The sequence below is a fragment of the Dendrobates tinctorius genome, unplaced genomic scaffold (assembly GCF_039654945.1).
Source record: "Dendrobates tinctorius isolate UK_male_01 unplaced genomic scaffold, ASM3965494v1 ptg000171l, whole genome shotgun sequence".
NCBI lineage: Eukaryota > Metazoa > Chordata > Amphibia > Anura > Dendrobatidae > Dendrobates > Dendrobates tinctorius.
In genome coordinates, this window is record NW_027361838.1 from 2,260,497 (window position 1) to 2,287,753 (window position 27,257).

The 27,257-nt window shown below is 41.3% G+C and overlaps 1 protein-coding gene across 1 annotated transcript in view; it reads left to right on the forward strand.

The window, feature by feature from the left end:
- LAMA3 (laminin subunit alpha 3) overlaps positions 1-27,257 on the forward strand; it is a 297,581-nt gene that overhangs the window by 35,302 nt on the left and 235,022 nt on the right. Inside the window, exons 3-7 of the mRNA XM_073550824.1 lie at positions 3,340-3,457; positions 9,649-9,767; positions 17,403-17,573; positions 21,063-21,160; positions 25,922-26,037. Coding sequence (XP_073406925.1) covers positions 3,340-3,457; positions 9,649-9,767; positions 17,403-17,573; positions 21,063-21,160; positions 25,922-26,037 — 622 coding nt within the window. The remainder of the gene's footprint in view (positions 1-3,339; positions 3,458-9,648; positions 9,768-17,402; positions 17,574-21,062; positions 21,161-25,921; positions 26,038-27,257) is intronic.

The following is a 27,257-nucleotide window of genomic DNA, read 5'->3' on the forward strand; positions in this document are numbered from 1 at the left end:
ATTCTGACTTTCGGCCAATCAGAAGCTACTGTCACAGATGGCGCCACATGACCTGAGGGGCATCGGTAAAAGGTGAAGATGCCGGAGAGTGAGTAAAAGATCGGTGCAGGGGGCTTAAATTTAAAGAACCACTGCAGCGCTGAAAAAACCCCGCTGGAGTGGTGCTTTAACCCTGCATGATATAACCACAAGATCTTCAAGGGGTAGTGTGGGCAGCTTCTCCACTCCCTTACACGAACACAACTTTTACTAGGTCCTGCTGAAAGCATGATGTGAGCCACGAGTCAGACAGTATTTCGTTATAGCTGTGTCCTCCTGGCAATGTAGATACAGTTGACAATGGCAGTTGCAGGGAGACATGATGGAGCATGTGCCTGTAGTGCATGGTTTTTATAACATATAATAATATATATGGGTCCAAAAAGCAGGAAATTATATACACGCTTGTATGTATTTTCTCAGGCTGGGGGACAATAGAGAGGTCCCTTAGCTTCCTAAATGACCATGACTGCAGCTTTGATTTTGGCGTTACCTAGAGAAAAGTACCTTTTAGCAGGAACTACTGCTTTTTTAGCAGGAAATACAATCAATGCGGACTAAAAATGTATTTTAAAATTTGACGAACCATTACATTCAGTTTGGAGCCTATTGTGTTACACTCTCTTGTGGGAAATCAGGAGCCGCAGCATCTAGAGAGGAGAGAACAATGTTGCATCTAATGGGACAGAAATGTATCACTGTACACGTGCGTTATACATACAATGGAGATAAGTGGGGCAGACGGCGCTTTTCTCAAAGAAAAGATAGTTGTGGAGAGGAAGGAGCATTATTATACTGGGGCAACAGGAAGCTCCTGTCTGTAGGATATCAAAATGCTTGTTATAGTCGCTATGATTTCTTTGTACAAGGAGTTTTGTGTCTACTGATGCTACATTTATGGTGCATTCATACAGACTGATCGTGGCCCGTTACCCTGCGCCGATGTACTTTATATGTAAGTCGACCGTGACTTGCTTTCGGACCTGTTTACACAGTGCAAGTGCAACAAGTATTTATGGGAATGATCATTAATGCTATTGTTCTGTCCCCATAAATTATATTATCGGCAGCACATTCCCTAATAACACGGGGCAATGAGCTACCAAAACTGGTGAGATTTATGCATGCATTAAAGATCCAATCAACTAACAAAGGAGCGTTGTGTTAGTTTGTCGGGTGATCGCTGACATGTTTTCGTAGGCTGATAATCCAGAATGTACATTATTACAAACATCCCTTCACTGATTCTTCGGCCATCTGAAAGAACTGTTAAGATGCATTTAGGTGGGCCAATCTCTGCCCATTAATGACCTTTGATTGACTATATACACGTTGGTCGGCACTCGTTTAGATACCTGTTTACACTGACCAACGATTACTGTTAGGAACAGCATGATTGTTCTGCCTTCTTCCACGTATGACGCTGTGTGGATTCCAGCATACGGCTAAACCCTTCATCCACTCCCAGTAAGAAGATCGTATGGGTGATTAAGTCTATGTTTATTGGGATGATATGGACAACAAAGGGAGATGATAACAGATGGTATAGTAGATCACAGTAGTAGATGATATTAGAGGTTGTTGAACACCATTGTGGATGAATCAGATATATAGAAGTGGATGATTTCGGGTAAAAACTATAAGAAACAGACAATACAGTATGTCAGTGCTGGCAGATAATATCACAGCAGTAATACAGGGTACTGTCATAACAGTATACAGAGTGCATGCATTATACAGAGGCTAAGTTATACAACACACAATGCAGTGAAAAGAGAAAGGAGATATTTAAACAACTTAGGCTGCAAGCATTGTGCTAATCGAACAGAAAATGCATATAACTTCATGCAGAGCAAGAGCATTACAGGAGATGAAAATGCATTGCAAATATCAGGGGGGCTGCATTATGGCAGCTAACACAGATGCATAGCACATAATTGCATTAAACCTTACTGGAATCCGCTTGATATAAGCAGTGGTTTTGCAGGGGGCTGGACACGTGTGAGCAGCTCAGGGATCCCAGGGAAAATGGCTACATGCTTCAGCTCTGGAAGATAAAGGTGCGGTTCTGAACAGATTAACCATTAAAGGGAAAGGATTCTGAATCCATGAACAGGCAAAAGAAGGGCAACTATGACATCTAATGGCCATAGCTGGAACAGCACTTAAGAAATGTTTTGCTGCTCATGAATGGGCAGAACAATGATAATAAATGCAGTTGTGCCGTCCCCATACAGCAACATGTTACCGGAAATCTCCTTTTTTACTCGGAGTAATGGGATGTCTATAAGGATGATTTTTATGCTGGCATAAATTATTAAATTACCCGACAACTAAGTGTTTTGCTCATGTGTCAAGTAATCTCCTGCATGTTTCACCTGGCCATTTCTCAACCCGGCTAAATGCACTTTTAGTCTCTTGTGTTGGTCCTAAGCTGCTTATATGATGGCACTGTACAGCAGATTTTATGTGCCTGGAATCAGTGTTGCGATAACCATAGGTGCAGATTGTAGAAAGGATTTATGCTGCATAATGCTGCGTCTTATATTGTCTTGTACGCAGTTGCATTTCCTGCCCCCTCTACTCTATGGCTCCCAATCTCGGGCCTTGGCTGGCAATTGTCCACAAGTTTTAAGATCTTACTTTGCTCTAACATATTAAAAAAATGTCATTTTTCCCTGATGAGCTCACAATGTTATTCATGCCAAGAGGCAGTAGTAAATACTTAGCCCAAATAAATGGTTTATGATCTGGCAGGAGGAGCTGGCTGGAAGGTCAGGAGCAGTACGACTGCAGCATGCCCACGTCCAAGGCTGAGCTAAAAAAAAATATGAATCAGAGCGGGTTTAATGTCAGTTCATCTGAAATCCAGCAGTCCTGTAAAAAATGTTTTAGATCTGTACAATTGGGTTTTTTTTCCCACTTTTTCTTCTATGCATCCTGAAAACCCTAGTTTTTTTTTATTTTCCTGTAAACTAAAGCTGTATGGGAACTTTATCTTACCGAGTCTTACCATTGAATTTATTTCGCCTTTTATTATGGAAGAATACATTTAAAAAACATTGTAGAATTTTTGTAATTAATTTTATACTGCTCAGTAAAAAGCTAAGATGGCAATGTCTCCACAGTTGTGAAGATACCAAATATGTAAGTGCTGACTTAAGATGCTCATTAAATACATTTTGTGTTTCATTATGTCTTTATTGTTTCTTGCAACTTTATTTTCCAAAATCTTAATTTAAAAAAAAACAACTTTTAAGATTATTATTATTATTATTATTTTCATGTTTGTTTCACTAGGTTTTCCATGTTGCTTATGTTCTCATAAAATTTGCAAACTCTCCTCGGCCTGATCTTTGGGTGCTTGAGCGATCAGTTGACTTTGGAAGCACTTATATTCCTTGGCAATATTTTGCTAGTAAGTACATTTATCTTACTTTATAGCTTTTTTTTTTATACATGCGTCTGTTATTAGCAGATGATATCAGAATGGAACGTTTCGCATGTGATGTATTTGGATTCTTCCATACGCTCTTGTGTGAGATATTAATATGTAAAAGCTAGGGGTGCATTATAATCTCTCCTGTGATAAGAAGCCGAATACAGTTGTGGCCAAAAGTATTGACACCCCTGCAATTTTGGCAGATAATACTCAGTTTCTTCCTGAAAATGATTGCAAACACAAATTCTTTGGTATTATTATCTTCATTTAATTTGACTTAAATGAAAAAACACAAAAGAGAATGAAGCAAAAAGCAAAACATTGATCATTTCACACAAAACTCCAAAAATGGGCCAGACAAAAGTATTGGCACCCTCAGCCTAATACTTGGTTGCACAACCTTTAGCCAAAATAACTGCGACCAACCGCTTCCGGTAACCATCAATGAGTTTCTTACAATGCTCTGCTGGAATTTTAGACCATTCTTCTTTGGCAAACTGCTCCAGGTCCCTGATATTTGAAGGGTACCTTCTCCAAACTGCCATTTTTAGATCTCGCCACAGGTGTTCTATGGGATTCAGGTCTGGACTCATTGCTGGCCACCTTAGAAGTCTCCAGTGCTTTCTCTGAAACCATTTTCTAGTGATTTTTAAGTGTGTTTTGGGTCATTGTCCTGCTGGAAGACCCATGACCTCTGAGGGAGACCCAGCTTTCTCACACTGGGCCCTACATTATGCTGCAAAATTTGTTGGTAGTCTTCAGACTTCATAATGCCATGCACACGGTCAAGCAGTCCAGTGCCAGCGGCAGCAAAGCAACCCCAAAACATCAGGGAACCTCCGCCATGTTTGACTGTAGGGACCGTGTTTTTTTCTTTGAATGCCTCTTTTTTTCTCCTGTAAACTCTATGTTGATGCCTTTGCCCAAAAAGCTCTACTTTTGTCTCATCTGACCAGAGAACATTCTTCCAAAACGTTTAGGCTTTTTCAGGTAAGTTTTAGCAAACTCCAGCCTGGCTTTTTTATGTCTCGGGGTAAGAAGTGGGGTCTTCCTGGGTCTCCTACCATACAGTCCCTTTTCATTTAGACGCCGACGGATAGTACGGGTTGACACTGTTGTACCCTCGGACTGCAGGGCAGCTTGAACTTGTTTGGATGTTAGTCGAGGTTCTTTATCCAACATCCGCACAATCTTGCGTTGAAATCTCTTGTCAATTTTTCTTTTCCGTCCACATCTAGGGAGGTTAGCCACGGTGCCATGGGCTTTAAACTTCTTGATGACACTGCGCACGGTAGACACAGGAACATTAATGTCTTTGGAGATGGACTTGTAGCCTTGAGATTGCTCATGCTTCCTCACAATTTGGTTTCTCAAGTCCTCAGACAGTTCTTTGGTCTTCTTTCTTTTCTCCATGCTCAATGTGATACACACAATGACACAGGACAGAGGATGAGTCAACTTTAATCCATGTCAACTGGCTGCAAGTGTGATTTAGTTATTGCCAACACCTGTTAGGTGCAACAGGTAAGTTACAGGTGCTGTTAATTACACAAATTAGAGAAGCATCACATGATTTTTCGAACAGTGCCAATACTTTTGTCCACCCTCTTTTTTATGTTTGGTGTGGAATTAAATCCAATTTGGCTTTAGGACAATTCTTTTTGTGTTTTTTCATTTAAGACAAATTAAATGAAGATAATAATACCAAAGAATTTGTGATTGCAATCATTTTCAGGAAGAAACTGAGTATTATCTGACAAAATTGCAGGGGTGTCAATACTTTTGGCCACAACTGTATTTCTTCTAAAACCAGAATGTTGGCTTTACAATAAGCTGACGTGAAGCGCAGGTGTTATACCTTCTAGTCCAGTAATCCAGGAGGAATTTCTTGGCATGGTGCCTTCATCGGGCTCGCTGCTCTCATATACTTTGTGCTGTTAATTGCTGTCTCTTATGTATGTGGAATGCAGGTGAAATGTTCATCCATTCAATATTCGATTGCCAACATTTTTTCTTCTATTCATTATTGAGACAGAGGCAGGTCAAATTTTTTTTATGACAACATAAAAAAAAAAAACGTAAGGGTGTATGGATCAAAAAGAAAAGAGAGCTTGTATTACAAGGCTTGTTAACGACAAGCCTATTATAGTTGTTAAAAAGGATCAACCATTATTCCTGTATATACTTGGAGCAGTTCACTTTTCTGTACTGACATGTGTAAAAGGGAAGATATTACCAGAAAATGGCATTTTGTTTTATTGTTAAAATCATTTTTTTGTGTTAAATATTTGTTTTTCAATTTTGGCAATTAATTTTTTTTTTACACATTACAATCTGTATTAAAAAAAAAAATTCTTAAGGAAACAACACATGTACATAGATACAAAAGGTGGATCCAGAACCTATCATTTCTATTGAAGTGTCTAACAAGACAGTGCTGAGGTCATTGTGAATTGGAGCAGCAGGATCAGTTCAGACATTGTGATTGTGATTGGTGCATCCACTGGCGGACACAAACAGAAAAGGACACCTGTGCAAGGACAATATAGGAGCCCTTTCCAGAACAATAGCTCACCTTAATTGACAATTCAAAACCTGTTTTGGAGGTGGAAATAGACCCCCTTACTTCTTGTGGACCTATGCGGCTGCACAGGTTGTACCAATGATATGTCTGCCCCTGGGTTACTTGTCATTGTGATCCTGCCTCTGATGATATGGAGGCTTGCTGTAAACTCTTACTGAAAGGAGAGCCTAAAAAAGCCCCATTGGCACTTGTGAAAACTGCAATATTTTTAATTTTGCTTTTTAATAAGACCCAACAAGAGGGGGGGCACTGCTAGACCTAATATTATCCAACAGGCCAGACCGCATATCAAATGTAAGGGTTGGGGGTCACTTGGGTAATAGTGATCACAAATTAATAAGTTTTCATGTATCCTTTAATAAAATGTGTAGTAGAGGGGTTACAAGGACACTAAACTTCAGGAAAGCAAATTTCCAACGGATGAGAGATGATCTTGGTGCAATTAACTGGGACGATATCCTGAGACATAAAAATACACAAAGAAAATGGGAGACGTTTATTAGCATTCTGAATAGGACCTGTGCACAATATATACCGTATGGGAATAAACATGCTAGAAATAGGAGGAAACCACTATGGCTAAATAGAGCTGTAAGGGGTGCAATAAGAGATAAAAATAAAGCATTTAGATCATTAATGCAAGTAGCTAGTGATGAGGCATTAACTAAATACAGAAGATTACATAAATTCTGTAAAAAGCAAATCAAAACAGCAAAGATTGAGACAGAGAGACTCATTGCCAGAGAAAGTAAAAATAATCCCAAAATATTCTTTAACTACATAAATAGTAAGAAGCTAAAAAATGATAGTGTTGGTCCCCTTAAAAATAGTCTGGGTGAAATCGTGGAGGAGGATGAGGAAAAAGCCAATATGCTAAATGACTTTTTTTCGACAGTGTTTACACAAGAAAATCCCATGACGGATAACATGATCAGGGATAAAAATTCTCCATTAAATGTCACCTGCTTAACCCAGCAGGAAGTACGGCGGCGTCTAAAAATCACTAAAATTGACAAATCCCCGGGCACGGATGGGATACACCCCCGAGTACTGCAGGAATTAAGCACAGTCATAGACAGACCATTATTTTTAATCTTTAAAGATTCCATAATAACAGGGTCTGTACCACAGGACTGGCGTATAGCAAATGTGGTGCCAATATTCAAAAAGGGGACAAAAACTGAACTTGGAAATTATAGGCCAGTGAGTTTAACTTCAACTGTGGGTAAAATCCTGGAGGGTTTTCTAAGAGATACTATACTGGAGTATGTGGAGAAGAATAAACTTATGACCCAATATCAACATGGGTTTACAAGGGACCGTTCCTGTCAGACTAATCTGATAAGCTTTTATGAAGAGGTAAGTTCCGGACTGGACCAAGGGAATGCAGTGGACGTGGTGTACATGGACTTTTCAAAAGCTTTTGATACGGTGCCACACAAAAGGTTGATACATAAAATGAGAACAATGGGGATAGGGGAAAATATGTGTAGGTGGGTTAAGAGCTGGCTCAGGGGTAGGAAACAAAGGGTGGTTATTAATGGAGCACACTCGGACTGGGTCACAGTTAGCAGTGGGGTACCACAGGGGTCAGTTTTGGGCCCGCTTCTTTTTAACATATTTATTAATGACCTTGTAAGGGGAATAGAGAGTAGAATTTCAATATTTGCAGATGACACTAAACTCTGCAGGGTAATCAATACAGAGGAGGACAATTTTATAATACAGGAGGATTTATGTAAACTAGAAGCTTGGGCAGATAAATGGCAAATGAGCTTTAATGGGGATAAATGTAAGGTCATGCACTTGGGTAGAACGAACAAGATGTATAATTATGTGCTTAATTGTAAAACACTGGGCAAAACAGTCACTGAAAAAGACCTGGGTGTATGGGTGGACGACAAACTCACATTTAGTGGCCAGTGTCAGGCAGCTGCTGCAAAGGCAAATAAAATAATGGGATGCATTAAAAGAGGCATAGATGCTCATGAGGAGAACATAATTTTACCTCTATATAAGTCACTAGTGCGACCACACTTAGAATACTGTGTACAGTTCTGGTCTCCGGTGTATAAGAAAGACATAGCTGAACTGGAGCGGGTGCAGAGAAGAGCGACCAAGGTTATTAGGGAACTGGGGGGTCTGCAATACCAAGACAGGTTATTACACTTGGGGTTATTTAGTTTGGAGAATCGAAGGCTTAGGGGTGATCTTATTACAATGTATAAATATATGTGGGGACAATACCAAGACCTTTCTAATGATCTTTTAACTCTTAGACCTGTGACGGGGACAAGGGGGTATCCTCTACGTCTGGAGGAAAGAAGGTTTAAGCATAATCACAGACGCGGATTCTTTACTGTAAGAGCAGTGAGACTATGGAACTCTCTGCCATATGATGTTGTAATGAGTGATTCCCTACTAAAATTTAAGAAGGGACTGGATGCTTTTCTTGAAAAGTATAATATTACAGGGTATATACACTAGTTTCCTTAGTGCTGCATTGATCCAGGGAGCTAGTCTGATTGCCGTATGTGGAGTCAGGAAGGAATTTTTTTCCCCAATGTGAAGCTTACTGTTTGCCACATGGGTTTTTTTTGCCTTCCTCTGGATCAACATGTTAGGGCAAGTTAGGATAGGATATGGGTTGAACTAGATGGACTTAAAGTCTCCCTTCAAGCTTAATTACTATGTTACTATGTAATATGTAAAAAAAAATTGCCAAAAAATATAGTATGAATACGTGTCGCACAAAAACTTGATTTAAACAACAGGTCATTTTCTGATAATAGCTCCTCTTTAATCTAGCCATATACTGTACTTGAGATAGCTGTCAGCGAGAATTTCTTCACAACTCCACCAAGTTTTCTCTATTGAGTAGGGGCGAATAAGCCAGGGCCAGACCCATGAATGCTTGTAGATGGAGATGGCTCAGGTCTGGAACCACAGAATTTTGATCTGATCACGGACTAAGTCCACAGACAGTGTGAAACCAGTCTTAGATCATTGTATGATGTAGGATGGAGTAATTTATTCTGAATTGCCGGTTAGTATCTTTGTATCTGGTAAGCAACTATTAAGGCAGTCTGAATGTATCCGCCTCTATTTCTTTCTATGGACCACAAGATTATATCGGCATAGAGGGGATGGCAAGAAAAGCATGTTTTAATAGATCTATTACAATGTCATCTTTTGGTTTTGTGTTTCACATTTTGAGCAATGGCTTCAAAAACGCTGGAGTCACCTTACTACTTGAGCTACCACCTTTGTCTGTATTCACGTGGCTTAGCAAAATGTTTTTTTTTATTCTGCACGTAAAGTCAAAACCCTATCTCCTCTTACGTTTCAACAGCATTCCTCACCAAAAACAATTCCTGTACAAATGAAAACATCCATGTATGTATAGGAAAGGCTGCGGGGACCAGTAGGTTGACCCCACCTGCTCTTGTTTTGCAGGCACTGTAATGATATTGTTCCTTCTTGCCTCCAAGGAGTAGGGGCAATGTAAGCAAGCAGCTTGCCATTTTTGCACACTATGATGCCTTATTACATTAAAGTTGATTGACCTGGACTTGTGTTACAGATTCTAAACAGGACTGCTTGCTTCATTTTGGAAAGGACACAAAGCAGCCTATTATCAGGGATGATGATGTTATTTGCACAACAGAGTACTCACGAATAGTTCCGCTTGAGAACGGAGAGGTACGTGTAATGTGAACAGGTGGCATCATTTTGTAATGCTGAAATGCCTAAATTGGTTGTCTACTACTTAGATAATTAATAACCTATCAGTAAAATAGGTGATCAATATCACATTGGTGGGATGCTAACTCCCAGCACCCCCACCGATCAGCTGGATGTGCAGTGCATGCAGTATATGGAGCTAGAATAGCGCAGCTTCATGCACTGTGCAGTGGTTATAGGGACTGCAGCTCCTATTGAGTAGATTAACCAAAATAGAAATTAGAGTCTCAAAACAGTAATTCATAAGAAATACCATGTATTTCTTCCAGAATTACTTCAATATTACATTTACAGTGGATATATAAAGTCTGCAACACTCTTGTTCAAATGCCAACTAAAAAAAAAATCATACAATAAGAATAATTTCAAAACTTTTTCCACCTTTAATGTCAGTCAATATTATTATTTATAGTTATTCTGACCAGAGATCAAGAGAACGCTTTATTTCTAGAGATGAGCTAATATGTATGGAAAACGATTGCCAAATCCAAATTTGCCATATTTGTGCGTAATTTATGTTTGACGATCGTTTCCGAACATATTCGCTAGTGTTAGGCTATGTTCGGCAAATATTTCAAGTACGGCGATCGTAATCCAAACTGAATATTGAAATATTCACTCATCTCTATTTATTTCTAATGATCCAGCCAGATAGGGCATAGTCCTAATGCAACAAAAATGTACAATCCATCCCAAGGTGCCTTCTATGGGATAGACTGGACCGGATTACCTTGGAGCATGCGTACCACAGGTCTGAAGATTTTATCCTGTCATATTTTTGATGGCGGTAGTCGACATAATGATTAAAGTATGAATACTAAGAAACCAGTAGTATATAAAAAGGGCGGCTGGTAAAACAAAGTGCTAATGTTATATAATTGCTAAAAAGCAGTATTATGTAGTGACTAGAAATTTATAATGATGATAATAATAATAACGCTGTTGATTTGCTAAAACCAGAACAGGTTCATACTTACTACTTTTCATCTATTTAACCTTATCCTTTTCTCTTCTGGATCCAAGGTAAGATTCGTTGCATCAGTGGAGGAAAAAAATAAAAGACATAGAGTTGTGTGAAAAAGTGTATGCCCCCTTCCTGATTTCCTGTTCTTTTGCATATTTGTCACGCTGAAATGTTTCAGATCATCAAACAAATTTAAATATTAGATAAAGATAACAAGTAAACGCAAAATGCAGTTTTTAAATGAAGTTCTTTATTATTAAATGGAAAGAAAGGCCCTGTGTGAAAAAGTGATTGCCCCCACGCCTTAAAACATAAATTAACTGTGATTTATCACTTCTTTGGGAAGCTGAGTTCAAATTTCCTAGCCACACCCAGGCCTGATTACTGCCACATCTGTTCTCAATCAAGAAATCACTTAAATAGAACCTGCCTGACTAAGTTAAGTAGACCAAAAGATACTCAAAAGCTAGACATCATGCTGCGATCCAAAAAATTCTGAAACAAATGAGAAACAATGTAATTGAGATCTATAAGTCTGGAATAGGTTATAAAGCCATTTCTAAAGCTTTGGGACACCAGCTAACCACAGTGAGAGCCAGAAAACATGAAACAGCGGTGAACCTTCCCAGGAGTGGCTGACTGACCCAAACTACCCAGAGAGCGCAGCGACAACTCATCAAAGAGGTTACAAAAGACCTCACAACAACATTCAAAGAACCGCAGGCCTAACTTGCCCCAGTTAAGGTCAGTTTGCATGACAACATTTGAGAGAGAATGGGCAAAAATGGCTTGCATGGCAGAGTTCCAAGACGAAAACCACTGCTGAGCAATAAGAACATAAACATCTTGATGATCCCCATTGTCCTTGATGATGGGAGAATATTTTATGGACTGATGGGACAAAAGTTGAACTTTTTGGAAGGTGTATGCCCCCCCATTACATCTGGCATAGCAGTAACACAGCATTTAAGAAAAAGAACATCATACCAACAGCAAAATGTGTTTTGGTAATGTGATGGACTGGCAATTTTGCTGCTTTGATTATCTTGAAGACTTGACATGAATTCTGCTGTCTACCAAAAAATCCTGAAGAAGAATGTCCAGCCATCTGTTCGTGACCTCAAGCAGAAGCACACTTGGGTTAAGCAGCAGGACAGTGATCCAAAACACACTAGCAAGTCCACCTCTTAATGGCTTAAGAAAGACAAAATTAAGACTTTGGAGTGGCCTAGTCAAAGTCCTGACATTAATCCGATTGAGATGCTGTAGCATGACCTTAACAAGGCGGTTCATGGTCTCCAATGTGGCTGAACTCCAACAATTCTGCAAAGATGAGTTGCCAAAATGCCTCCAGAGCGTTGTAAAAGACTCATTGCCAATGATCACAAATGCTTGATTGCAGTTGTTGCTGCTAATGGTGGCCCAACCAATTATTAGGTTTAGGGGCAACCACTTTTTCACACAGGACCCTGTAGGTTTCTATTTCTTTTTTCCCTTAAGGTCCCGTTACATTTAGCGATGCACCAGCGATCCCGACCACGATATGACCCGGTCAGGATCGTTGATGCATCGCTAAATGGTCGCTAGTGAGCTGCCAAACAGGCAGATCTCACCAGCGACGCAGCGATGGTCGGCCATCGTTACTCACCTGTCAGATGACATCTTCCGCCAGCGTCCATGGCTCGCTCGTCGGCACCAGCAGGAACCCGACGATGAGAAATGGATCAGAACGATCTCGTGCGATCACCGATATCCAACGGGGGGGGCGGTCGGAGGTGAGTGTCACATGTAGTGATATCGCTGCTGCGTCACAAGATCGGTGACGCTTTAGCGATATCGCTATGTGTAAAAGGCCCTTTAATAATAAAGCCCTTCATTTATAAACTGCGTTTTGTGATTACTTGTGTTATCTTTGTCTAATATTTACATTTGTTTGGTGATCTGAAACATATGTGTGACAGACACGCAAAAGAATAGGAAATCAGGAAGGGGGCAAACACTTTTTTCACATACCTATATCTCCAGTTTCCACACAGAGCAAATAAAATATAACAGTAATTAAATATATAACTATAAAAAAGGACAAACATATACCGTAAGTAAAAAGTGAAAATATTTGCAATTTACAGAGACAAAGATTAGAGAAATGGTACAAAACTCACATTCTCGTTATCCCATTAGGTACCATTAAGCTCCTATTCAGCAATTGATATGAGAAGCTTTGAAATTGTTTTGTTCATATGAGAAAAGTGGAAAAAAAGGATCTAAAGTATTGATAAAAAGTCAATTTATCACCAAATTTGCGCATCAGTGCATGATTCCCCAATAGGTCTGTACTGTGCAAAAATAGGAATTGCATGTGTCAGCATATGGTATCTCAGTGCCACATTATGATGGAGCATCCTATGCCATTTTAATTGATTCTGAAGAAAAACTCTATGTGGCTCTAAATGTAGTAAAATGTATACCACGGAACGTTACTTAAAGGTTGTATAAAGCCGTGACAATCCATGTAAATAAGTTCTAATTATAATGAGTAGTGCTTTACACATCTCACAACTAATCCCATTGAGCTTGATTGTTAATAACGGATTAAACTTTAGAACTAATAAATATTTTTCATAATTTGCTGTTATAATGGGATTACAGTAACAATTCCATGTAGAAAGACTCTGGTCTCAATGAAAATTCTTAGATAATGTATAATATCAGGGACAAGTTAATTGTAATAATGGGTAAAGAAGCATGTGGTGAGTGGAAAATGTATCTGGAAAATAGAACATCGGTTTATGTCTTTCTTGTTTCAAACAACGTAAATTGATTTTATGGCACTTTGATAGACTTGCCAAAACTTGGGAACCACGCCTGTGTGTTAGGATAATTATGAAAGAAGATTCTTACCTTTCCATTCTTGCTGCTGGATAAGTAATGAAGTAATTTGATTGTAATGGTATGTAATAAGATAAGCATCAAGTAAAGGGAGATCAAATTCAAGCTTTGACAATGCTAGTTTTATTGCACTCTGGAGAGAGCGTGCTGCTGCTTCTGACAAGTGTAGTCGCTCTTAAAGCAGTTTTGGTCAATGGTCTTAAAATTTAAGGAAGCCTTTTTATCAAATTTCTCAAGTTGAACAGGACACACAATGGAACTGTGGCTGCAGAGCGGAATAAAAAAATGTTTTTTTTTTTAAACTTCTCCTCTCCCTTGTCATTTGGCACCTTATGAGTTAACTTTTGCTAAGTTCAAGTCTGTGTTATCAGATATGTTTCACTGGATTTGTGTACTTCTTCTCCCCCTGAGTCCTCTAAGCTTAAGCAGGCAGCGGTACAGCAGAAAAAAACACAGCTCCACAATAGTTTACGTTTTTCTGCATGAGATGTAGGGATACAACCTTGACCTCCTGGTCTAACCTCCTGCATGATTAGAAAGTGCTGGGAGATTAGAGCACGAATGACTGTCACCTTTCAGATAAGGTTCCTGTAGGGAAAGGGGCAGGACAGCTGAGTTTAGCTGTGTAACATTACAATCTAATCTATCAGCTCTCTTAAGGCCCCGTCACACTAAGCAATCTCGGTAGCGAGATCGCTGCTGAGTCACAACTTTTGTGACGTAACAGCGATCTCACCAGCGAGATCGCTGTGTGTGACAGCGATCAGCGAGCGGCCCCCCTGCCGGTATCGCTGATCGCTGGAAGAAACCTCTGGACATTTCTTTGGTCGCTGGTCTCCCGCTGGCCAGCACGCATCGCTGTGTGTGACAGGCGGGAGACCAGCGATCAAGTGTAAAAAAATAATAAAAAAAAATAAAAAATATAGTTATTCTCACCTTCCGACGTCCCGTTCAGCCATCCTGCCTCTCTCCACGCTCCGGTCCCAGTGATCCTTTGCACGACTGACCGCGAGACTTTGTTATCCCTCGAGACCGTGACATCTCGCGGTCATTCTCGCAAAGGATCACTGGGACCGTAGCGTGGAGAGAGGCAGGATGGCTGAACGGGACGTCGGAAGGTGAGAATAACAATATTTTTTTTTTTAATTCTATTTTTTACAGGGATGGCAAGCGATGCCGGGCGCTCGGCATCGCTGTGCTGATCGCTGGTGAAGCTGTCTGTGTGACAGCTCACCAGCGATGACATAGCGACTTACTAGCGATCCTGACACCTTGATATCGGTGGCGGGATCGCTGGTAAGTCGCTTAGTGTGACGGGGCCTTTACTCTCATAGCACTGTCACTCAGCTGTACTGCCTTTTTCCCACACTGCCTGTCAGGACCTATGTCAGTAGCTTCACTTATGTCTGTTGTGCTCAAAAATTGCTTTGAGCACAACAGACAAAAGAGTGACTTATCTTTGGACAGGCAGTGTGAGAGAAAAGAGAGCACAGCAAAGATGACAGTGCTATAAAAGGAGGAGAGCTGATAGAAGGGTTTGTACTATCACACTTCTAAACTCAGTTATGCTGCCCCACAGGGGCCTTATCTGAAAGGTTTGAGTCATCTGCGCTCTAATCTACCAGCATTTTCTAATCATGCAGGAGATCAGGGTACTGTTACACTTAGCAATGCACCAGCGATCCCGACAACGATATGGATCGCTGGTGCATTGCTAAGTGGTCGCTAGTGAGCTGCCACACAGGCAGATCTCACCAGCGACATAGCAGGGGTCGGGGGTCGCTACTTACCTGTCAGACGAGGCGATCCTGATGTCCCCCCGCCCGCGTCCACGCGTCGCTTGTCAGCGCCACAGGAAGCCCAGCAGGAAGCGCCCGACGAGAAATGGTCTAGAACCTCGCGATCAGCGATAACCAGCGGGGGAGCCGGTCGGAGGTAAGTATCATATGTAGCGATATCGCTAGCAATATCGCTGCTACGTCACGAAATCGGTGACGTTACAGCGATATTGCAAGCGATATCGCTATATGTAACGGGCGCTTTAGACCAAGAGATCAGAGCTGTTTCATTACATCTCACACACTGAGAAATCTATACTATAGTGGAGGTTGTTCTTTTTTTCACTGTGTTGTTGCCTGCTTATGATTGGTCAGCACCATACAGAGAGAAGAAGCACATGCCCCCAGTGAAAACTATCCACCCACTTAGACTTAACAAAAGTGAACTCATTAGGTGCTAAATACTTTAATTGCTAATATCTCAAGCAAAGAGGCAAAATGAAAAAAAAAAAAGTATTATTCCACTCTGCAGTCGCTGTCACATCATATGTCCAGTTCAGCATGAAAAAGTTGATGAAAGGCCCTCTTTAATGTGTTCCTTACATACAGACAGTATAATGACTTTAGTAATCACCCCGATCATATGTTCCTTCTAACAGGCATTTCAGGGCCTAACCCCATCAGTGTGCATTCTTGTTTTGTTGATGTTTTTAGTGTAGACTGAATATCCAAATGTTTGCATCATTATCAGTGGAAAAGGTGTATTGTACTGCAGGAAACTAGATAAACGAGTTGCTGGAGTGAGTAGGAGAGAGCGAGCACTTTGCTCTGTTTGATGTGTGGCAGAGGAAGGCTGCTTTATGCCGCTCTTCTTGTTACATCCTGATATTTGTGAACATCAGTGAGTGTGATTATTTCTCCATTAAAAATATAAAGATTAGTTAACAATTGAATAAAAAAGAATAAACATCCCCACCAATCATGGTTGGAGAACTTGACAACACTAAGGCTTGGTTCACACGTAGCGGAATTCCCGCAGAAGTTACCGCAAGAATTCCGGAATTCTATTCCACGGGAAAATCGCGTTTTAAATTCCCGCGATTTTCCCGTGGAAAAACTAGCGATTTGCAGGCGTAATTAGCTTGCAGAATGCTAGGTTGGTCAGGTTGGTCACGCTCGTCAAACATAGTGTTTGACTAGTGTGACCAACTTTTTACTATTGAGGCTGCCTATTCATCTAATGTTAAAAATAATTAAAAAAATAAAAGATCGGGTTATATTCACCTTCCCGCATCCCGCGCAGCGTCCCCAGGCCTCCGCGATGTTCTGACAGGTCCCGTTCCCATTGATGCATTGCGGCAGTGACCTTTGATGACGTCGCGGTCTCGCGAGACCGCTACAGCATCGCGAGACGTGACGTCAGCAAAGGTCATCGCAATGCATTGCCGGGAACGGGACCTGCCGGAGCATCGCGGAGGCCTGGGGACGCTGCGCGGGACGCCAGAAGGTGAATATAACACGATTTTTTATTATTTTTAACATTAGATCTTTTTACTACTTATGCTGCATAGGCAGCCTCAATCGTAAAAAGTTGGTCACACTAGTCAAACACTATGTTTAACGAGTGTGACCAACCTGTCAATCAGTTCTCCAAGCGATGCTACAGATCGCTTGGAAAACGCTAGTGTTCTGCAAGCTAATTATGCTTGCAAATTGCTAATTTTTCCGTGGGAAAATCGCGGGAATTTAAAATGCGATTTTCCGGCGGATTGGAATTCCAGAATTCTCATGGTAACTTCCGCGGGAATTCCGCTACGTGTGAACCCAGCCATTAACATTAGCTATGTGTAGACACAAGGTTCTCCAGAGCAAGAGGAGTTTTGTATAAACTCAGAAATCTCTAAAAGGTTAATTAGACATTAGCTTTATTTAACCTGTTGATATTTATTTCATGAATTTCAGGTGGTAGTGAGGCTAGTAAGTGGAAGACCCAGTGCTAAGCAATTTATGGACTCTCCTATACTAAGAGAATTTACAAAGGCTACAAACATCCGACTGCGTTTCCTTAGAACAAATACTCTTCTTGGTCATCTAATATCGAAAGCAGAAAGAGATCAAACAGTAACACGGAGGGTGAGTAACACTGGTGAGGATTATTTTGTGTTGTTTTTTGCATGTCTATTTATATGTGACCATGTATAAGAACTTTTTGACAGTCTGCTGACTTCAAATCTTCAACGTTGGCCAATTTCCACATAGAGGCGCTTTGTTAAAATATCATCCACAATATTGCTATTGTAATTATTCTAATACACAGAAGATTTTCCAGGTGTAAAATCTACGGTGTGTGAGGCTTGTGACATATCTTTAAAAATGTGATCTAAGGGGTAACATCTCCTTGTGGAGAGTGACATGCCAGTGTAAGGAGACTTATAGGTTATGCAATGCTGCTCTGGGAAATTAAATATGCAAATTGCATCTTTTTTAAGTATCCTTACACTGGCATGCCAGGAATGTCACTCTCCACAAGGAAAGAGACCCTGGTCAGAGGCCTCTCATACAACAAAATCAGATCTTATGCTTTGGACTGAGGAGGGGGCAACACCCCAAAAATTGAGATTCTGGTTTAACTTTTATTCTAAGTCAGGTGGCAAGGCTCGTTAAACGGTCGATATTAACTTTTAAGGATGATATTTCCAATAGGTGCCACTAGAGATCAAGTCCTCTTCTCTGAAGAGACAATTTGCATATTTAAAATCACATCCATATTCTAACAAAAGCTCCACATAACAAAGGAAAAAAGGCAGAAACATAATAAAGTCGTCTCATATTATGGCTGGCTTCTCCTCTAGTTTTTTTCATTGAGTGACAAGAGTTTTCATAGTTTTTCAAACTTCCTAGAAGGGCCTTCTGCTGAATTTCTGCTAGTAACCCACTTTCAGCTAGGACATAACATTTCAGCTTGTTTTCCCTAAATCACGATTTGAGGCCAGTGAAGGGGGTTGTAAACTGTGGAGTAATAACTTGTTATTTTTGGATGCAGCAGGCTGTTAGTAGTTCAGCAAAATTAAACACTCAGATGACTGCTCAGAAATGACTATGAGAAACCTGGGAAAGGCAATCACAGACGATATGAGGATCCCTTCTCAGCATCTCAGCCACTGTCCAGTGCCGGCTGTTGTTGGCAGTTTAAAGGGGACCTGTCTGCAGGTTTTACATATTGAAGTAGTAGTATTGTTATAGTAGTATAGTTATACATTTTTTGTACAAATCTGATGTGCCAGTCAAGAGAAATCTATTGTAGAAGCCAAATACAATGAGGGTAAGAGTGCACCTAGGGTACGTCAGTGTACTTGGACTACTTCTTCCAATTACAATGACCCACCCTTAGTACACTTCCTGCCTGATTTGCATATTGAACATCAGATCTCCACAAAAAAGGTAACATTTTTATTGGTGACAAGCTACTACTCAACCAAACCACTGCTTCCATATAATAGATTCCTTTCAAATGTGTGACAGTTGATAAGGAACACGCACACACAAGTGTAGATTGTCACGACACAGCTCTCGGGTGACCTGGGACCAGGGGCTCCTTCCCTGTCCCTAACACTAGGGGACGTCCTAGCTTGCCCTACTCCCCGGGATACTTCAGATGGCGAAGATGCCTGGGCCTCCGCTCCTGCCTTATCTCCTAAGTAAGCCCTCCGTCTGTTCTTTTCCCCCACCCAGGGAAGAGGGGGCACTACTGTGCACTGTAGTACACCAACCCGACAAACAAGGTAACACGGACAAGGGTTAACAGAAAACTCCAGGCATACAAAATATTCACTCACATATAACAGAGGAATGCATCAGGGCGTGAAGGTAGGGGAATAAACAAAAACAGAGAAGATAAGGAATTACCACTCCGACAAACCAAGCAACAGTCACTAATAACTCCTCCAACTCTCCTTCTCATATGTACTCCTCTCCCACCGATAGCAATGCAGTAAATGCTAGCTCTGACCAGGATTAGTAGCAGAGCTCATATTATAAAGGGAAAAGGAGTGGCTAACCGAACATAGCTGTGAGCATAGGGATTCCCATCATGGCCGATTAACCTCTGTTTTGCCAGAAAAAAAAAAAAAACACACATCTAAAATAAAGGAGAAATGCTTCTTCTCAACGCCGGAGTAGTAGCAACAATCAGACACTGCGGTTTTCTGGCTCCACACTGTCGCTGTAATCTCGTGACATAAGATTGTGTTAATATATAATATATATATATATATACACTCACTGGCCACTTTATTAGGTACACCTATCCAACTGTGTGTTAAGACTTAATTTCTAATCAGCCAATCACATGGCGGCAACTCAGTGCATTTAGGCATGTAGACATGGTCAAGACAATCTCCTGCAGTTCAAACCGAGCATCAGTATGGGGAAGAAAGGTGATTTGAGTGCCTTTGAACGTGTCATGATTGTGGGTGCCAGAAGGGCTGGTCTGAGTATTTCAGAAACTGCTGATCTACTGGGATTTTCACGCACAACCATCTCTAGGGTTTACAGAGAATGGTCCGAAAATGAAAAAAAATCCAGTGAGCGGCAGTTCTGTGGCCGGAAATGCCTTGTTGATGCCAGAGGTCAGAGGAGAATGGGCAGACTGGTTCGAGCTGATAGAAAGGCAACAGTGACTCAAATTGCCACCCGTTACAACCAAGGTAGGCAGAAGAGCATCTCTGAACGCACAGTGCATCGAACTTTGAGGCAGATGGGCTACAGCAGCAGAAGACCACACTGGGTACCACTCCTCTCAGCTAAGAACAGGAAACTGAGGCTACAATTTGCACAAGCTCATCGAAATTGGACAGTAGAAGATTGGAAAAACGTTGCCTGGTCTGATGAGTCTCGATTTCTGCTGCGACATTCGGATGGTAGGGTCAGAATTTGGCGTAAACAACATGAAAGCATGGATCCATCCTGCCTTGTATCAACGGTTCAGGCTGGTGGTGGTGGTGTCATGGTGTGGGGAATTTTTTCTTGGCACTCTTTGGGCCCCTTGGTACCAATTGAGCATCGTTGCAACGCCACAGCCTACCTGAGTATTGTTGCTGACCATGTCCATCCCTTTATGACCACAATGTACCCAACATCTGATGGCTACTTTCAGCAGGATAATGCGCCATGTCATAAAGCTCGAATCATCTCAGATTGGTTTCTTGAACATGACAATGAGTTCACTGTACTCAAATGGCCTCCTCAGTCACCAGATCTCAATCCAATAGAGCATCTTTGGGATGTGGTGGAACGGGAGATTCGCATCAGGGATGTGCAGCCGACAAATCTGCGCCAACTGTGTGATGCCATCATGTCAATATGGTCCAAAATCTCTGAGGAATGCTTCCAGCACCTTGTTGAATCTCTGCCACGAAGAATTGAGGCAGTTCTGAAGGCAAAAGGGGGTCCAACCCCTTACTAGCATGGTGTACCTAATAAAGTGGCCAGTGAGTGTATATATGTGTATATATATATATATATATATATATACACACTATATGTATAAACAATGTTAGATTTTAGTATTTATTTGTTGAATTGTGAATTTTTAATCAACAGCTAATATACATTTTTTTCTAGTATTATTATAGTATTAAGGATATAAGCATTGGAGGTCGCTGTGTATGCCATGGTCATGCTAATGTCTGCAGTGTACGGAGTTTTGGCAACCAAAACCTGTAAGTAACACTTGATATTCACAATTTAACCTGCTTGATTTTATCTGTTTGGATTACGAATAGACTGTGTTCATGTATGAAAAAAGGAAGAGAAGAAGACCTGGTCGTCTAACTTACAGCTGGCCAGAGTGCCTATCAGCAGTGAAGAAGTGTCCTTTTTAATTTAATGAGAGTGGTATCCCCAAGACTGGTGATTTTACTAAATATGTTTGTGTCACAACTGCTGATAAGGGATCCTTATGCCCCCTCAATGGGCCCAACTTTTGCTACAACCTCCTGGTTGTGGGATCCTGCTGTGCAGAGCAGGACCTCACAACCTTCCGCGGACCCTCTCTAGGGGAAAGCACAAGATCTTGCCTGTTATCACGAGATCTTGCACTTTGCGCAGCCGCCTAGTTTACTACGCAGTTACTGAACAGTAACATTAGAGCTGTTGTAATCTCGCTTTTTTACTTCAAAATCGGTCACGGAGGGTTGTTGGATCCAGTTCTACATGTCGGGATCTCACAGCCTGGAACCTCGGCCGCACTTTCGGCATGCATTAGGGTTTTTTTTCAGTGCACTTTTGAATATAGCTTATATTTAGAAAAATCACCACTCTATCACCAAATAAAAAGAGCAGCCTCAGATCGCTGATAGGTACTCGTTAATCTAAGTGTTTATATCCCTAAAAAAATAAAGTGAAGGTCATCAAGGTTAAGACAACATTTTACAGGTGGTTTGCTTAAAAGGAATTTACCAGCAGGTTTTTACCACCTAATCTGAGAGCAGAATAATGAAGGGGAAGAGAGCCTGATTCCAGTGATGTGTCACTTACTGGGCTGCTTGCTGTAGTTTGAATAAAATCAGTTTTATTAGCAGGAAATTATCGCTAGAGGACTAGTAAACATACTGTCCTCCGTATTCATAAGCTTTGTATAACACCCATCCACTGATTGGCAGCTTTCTGCCTTTGCACGGTGTGCACAGAAGCCTGTTAATCAGTGGTGTGAGTGGGGTTTTATAGAGCTTGGCATACATACAGTGCCTACAAGTAGTATTCAACCCCCTGCAGATTTAGCAGGTTTGATAAGATGCAAATAAGTTAGAGCCTTCAAACTTCACACAAGAGCAGGATTTATTAACGGATGCATAAATCTTACAAACCAAAAAGTTATGTTGCTCAGTTAAATTTTAATAAATTTTAAACATACAAGTGTGGGTCAATTATTATTCAACCCCTAGGTTTAATATTTTGTGGAATAACCCTTGTTTGCAATTACAGCTAATAATCGTCTTCTATAAGACCTGATCAGGCCGGCACAGGTCTCTGGAGTTATCTTGGCCCACTCCTCCATGCAGATCTTCTCCAAGTTATCTAGGTTCTTTGGGTGTCTCATGTGGACTTTAATCTTGAGCTCCTTCCACAAGTTTTCAATTGGGTTAAGGTCAGGAGACTGACTAGGCCACTCCAACACCTTGATTTTTTGCCTCTTGAACCAGGCCTTGGTTTTGTTGGCTGTGTGCTTTGGGTCGTTGTCTTGTTGGAAGATGAAATGACGACCCATCTTAAGATCCTTGATGGAGGAGCGGAGGTTCTTGGCCAAAATCTCCAGGTAGGCCGTGCTATCCATCTTCCCATGGATGCGGACCAGATGGCCAGGCCCCTTGGCTGAGAAACAGCCCCACAGCATGATGCTGCCACCACCATGCTTGACTGTAGGGATGGTATTCTTGGGGTCGTATGCAGTGCCATCCAGTCTCCAAACGTCACGTGTGTGGTTGGCACCAAAGATCTCGATCTTGGTCTCATCAGACCAGAGAACCTTGAACCAGTTTGTCTCAGAGTCCTCCAAGTGATCATGAGCAAACTGTAGACGAGCCTTGACATGACGCTTTGAAAGTAAAGGTACCTTACGGGCTCGTCTGGAACGGAGACCATTGCGGTGGAGTACGTTACTTATGGTATTGACTGAAACCAATGTCCCCACTGCCATGAGATCTTCCCGGAGCTCCTTCCTTGTTGTCCTTGGGTTAGCCTTGACTCTTCGGACAAGCCTGGCCTCGGCACGGGAGGAAACTTTCAAAGGCTGTCCAGGCCGTGGAAGGCTAACAGTAGTTCCATAAGCCTTCCACTTCCGGATGATGCTCCCAACAGTGGAGACAGGTAGGCCCAACTCCTTGGAAAGGGTTTTGTACCCCTTGCCAGCCTTGTGACCCTCCACGATCTTGTCTCTGATGGCCTTGGAATGCTCCTTTGTCTTTCCCATGTTGATCATGTATGAGTGCTGTTCACAAGTTTGGGGAGGGTCTTAAATAGTCAGAAAAGGCTGGAAAAAGAGATAATTAATCCAAACATGTGAAGCTCATTGTTCTTTGTGCCTGAAATACTTCTTAATACTTTAGGGGAACCAAACAGAATTCTGGTGGTTTGAGGGGTTGAATAATAAATGACCCTCTGAATAAACTTTTCACAATTTAAAAAAAAATTAAACAAAGAAATAACATTCTTTTTTGCTGCAGTGCATTTCACACTTCCAGGCTGATCTACAGTCCAAATGTCACAATGCCAAGTTAATTCCGAATGTGTAAACCTGCTAAATCTGCAGGGGGTTGAATACTACTTGTAGGCACTGTATATATATATATATATATATATATATATATATATATCTCGTAAATCTGCTGTAGATAAAACCGTTTTTAATCAAAACTGCATCAAGCAGCCCAGTAAGTGATACATCGCATGAATTAGGGTCATACTGCTCTCAAATGGGTAGAAAAAAACCTGGTGACAGATTTTCTTTGTAATATTAGAAATTTCTGCAATGTTTCCACACATATAAGGTCAGATGTTCATGATTTGTCTTGTATGTAAAAACACGGACCTTGGTTCTTCAGTATTTTTTATCAGTGTTTCATCAGTATTTGGTCAGTGTGTCAGTTTTTACCAACAGTGTTTCATCAGTGATCTCCATGTATGAAAAAAATAGAGAAATTGCAAAACTTCTCTTATTTCACGTATTCATTGCAATGTTAGTTGCAGACAGCACTCACTCTGTACAGTGATCCCAATGACCCATGTACTTGTTACACCTGAATAGTTCCGTAGATTAGAAGGAGTCAAAAGCACACAAGTGAATGAGGACTAAATGTGGTTTCCATCTCTGCACATGCAGAAACAACCTCATTCAGATGGATTCAGCAACACATCTGCCACCCTTAGGTAATTGCATTATTCGCAGTTTGGCTGCCTGTTTGAAGGTGCCGTTAATGGGAGAAAACTGACTTTATTCCTCCCCGAAGCCGCCGACTTTCGGTCATAGAGGTGTTCCCCTGAGCGGCTTCATTCATCGCTCACAAGCTCTCGGCATGCCCCTGCACACTGATTAACAACTTCTGCAACCAACCTCTGTAGCAACAGAAATTGATTCATACCCTAGACCAGACCTCAAAGTATATTCAGGCTCCAGACCAAACCCCTAAATTAATTCAGACCCTTTAAGAAATTCAAACTAGAGTACAAAATGTATTCAGACTCCGATACCAAGCTCTTATATTAGACCCAAGGTCAAATATCCAAACAAAACATTCCAGTCCCCCTTACACAGAGCACTGGTCATATGCAGACTCAGGATTTGCCTGGATCGGTGCTGTTATCCTTAGATCAATCCAAGGAAACCTAGTCTTCTGCTAAAAGTCTGCAGTCATTCTATGTGATTGCAGACTTCTGAACCCTCACAGAATGCGCACTTACTTCTGCATATTTCTGGACAAATTCCGCCTAGATGTACTCAGCCTTAGTTCAATGGCTTTGAGTGAGGCTGCACACGTCTAGTCGGTATGTGACCGCGTGTATGCATATTACAACCCGGAGAATCCTTACTGTATGCAGTGTGCGTTCTGTAAGGATTCAGAAGTCTGCAGTCACACAGAGTGAAGACCGGACAAGCCCTTTAAAGTATACTAGGAAGTTGTTTGTTTTTTTGCATTAATCAAATTTACGGTAATTATTTACATAAAAGGCTTACCCTACCTACTCCCTATTGCACCAATTTTGACACTTCATGGGACCTCCTGTCAGTCCCAGCAAGTATCAGAATGGGGAAGTGGAGGATCAGTAAGCTGATTTTTCCTTATTTTACAAATTCACAATGTTCTGAGGATTTGTAACAAAAAAGAAAATTTAAGTGGCAGAACAATTCCTTTTAAGGCGACTTTCACATTGGCTGTGTTCTGTGGCAAATCTTGGTACCTTCTGCTCTCCCATGGATCCCAGCTGCACACATTCTGGGACACGAGACACATGTTCTGGATGCACATCTCCCTCCACCCCTGCTTGGTAGCCTCCATCCTGGCATGCCCACATTACTCAGTCTGCTATAGGCTACTGTTTTATGTACCCAACTACATGCAGAGACCTCCCCTGATTTACTATTTTAGGGAGCATTTTTGTGCAAAAGTTCTTATACTTGATGATATTCATCATCTCATATATAATTACTGTGCGTTTTTAGTATTCTATAGGTACATTTATAAAAGAGCAGTCAATAATTGAGAGCATTACTTATCTGAATTGATGACCCCCGTGGGGTCTGAGCTTCCGCAGTAATATAAATGCTATGTCAGTTTGTTACATTCCCGATTCTATTTACTAGGCAGAACTTACATAGAATTAATTATTCATACAATAAAAATGGATATTTTGTAGAATGTTGATTACTGGTCCATTAACAAAACATACTGTTCAGCCATTGATTTGCTTGACATTCTTTTGTGCAGGTATCGATGTGACTGCCAACATAACACATGTGGGGAAATATGTGACCACTGCTGCCCAGGGTACAATCAGAAGCCTTGGCGTCCTGCCAGTGTTGACACTGCCAATCAGTGTGAACGTGAGTGCTTCTTTATCATTACTAGCGTAGCTCTGAACCCGATCTTACTGGGCTGGCTCGCTCACACGAGCGTATAACTCAGACAAGTGCTATCCTATACCTGGAACAATGTTATACTATTGGGCAGCGCGGAACTGCGATTATTTTCTCATGCCCATTCAGCATGTCGCGAGTGAACACAAATCAAGTCTGTGGGTCCGTGTAAAATTAAATCTTGAACTGCACTCTGATGTCATTCGAGTGCAGTCCAATTTTCGCAAAGACAATGGAGAAGACGGAAAAACTAAGTTCTCTGTCTTCTCCACAGCTGTGCTCTTATTCTCTCAGTAAACCAGCACACGGCTAAAAATCTGATCAGAGTTTATGCCGAGTGTCATTACCAAAATCGATCCTATTCTGTAGGAAGACAGAATCATTGCTCATGTGAGCGAGCCCGTTTAGTGATTATGGTAATATATGATTTGTGTGAAATTGAAAAACTGCTTTATCTTCTCTGTTCGAGGGAAATTCTAACAGCTTTGTAAATGTACTTTAATTTGACATCAATAAAATATTCTACTAAAGCTTAGCGACTTACACATTAGGTTTAGTCTACTTTTATGATGAATTCTGCTATCTTGTATGTACTAAATTTAATAAATTAGCTTAATTATGAGATTCTTTGCACACGCTAGATGGTGCAACATGCTCTTCAGTCTGACAGTGAATGCTAGGGGTTATGTTTAGATAATATCTGTGTAATTGCTCTAAAGGCCCCATCTCCCATAGCAAGATCGTTAGTGAGATCGCTGAAACGTCACAGGTTTTGTATCGCTGATCGTGCTCGAATGTCCTTGGCCATTTTTTGATCGCTGGCGTCCCGCTGGCGTCGACGAGCGACCTCGTTGGCGACGCAGAACTCAGGGACGCAGGCGTGAGTCGTCAGAATCGCTGCTGTGTGACAAGGTCCCAATGACCGCCGAGGTCGTTATACGGATCACCGGATCGTTGCTGCGTCGTTGAGTAGATCTGCCTGTTTGACATCTTACTAGTGACCATGTAGCGACGTACCAGCGATCCCTACCAGGTCGTATCGTTGTCGGGATCACTGGCGCGTCGCTATGTGTAACGGTACTCTAAGGGCTCATGCACACAACCAATTATATCACATGAGTGCTATCCGTGGTTTTTACGGATAGCACTTGTCCCATGTTATTATATGTGGCTGTGCACGTGATTTA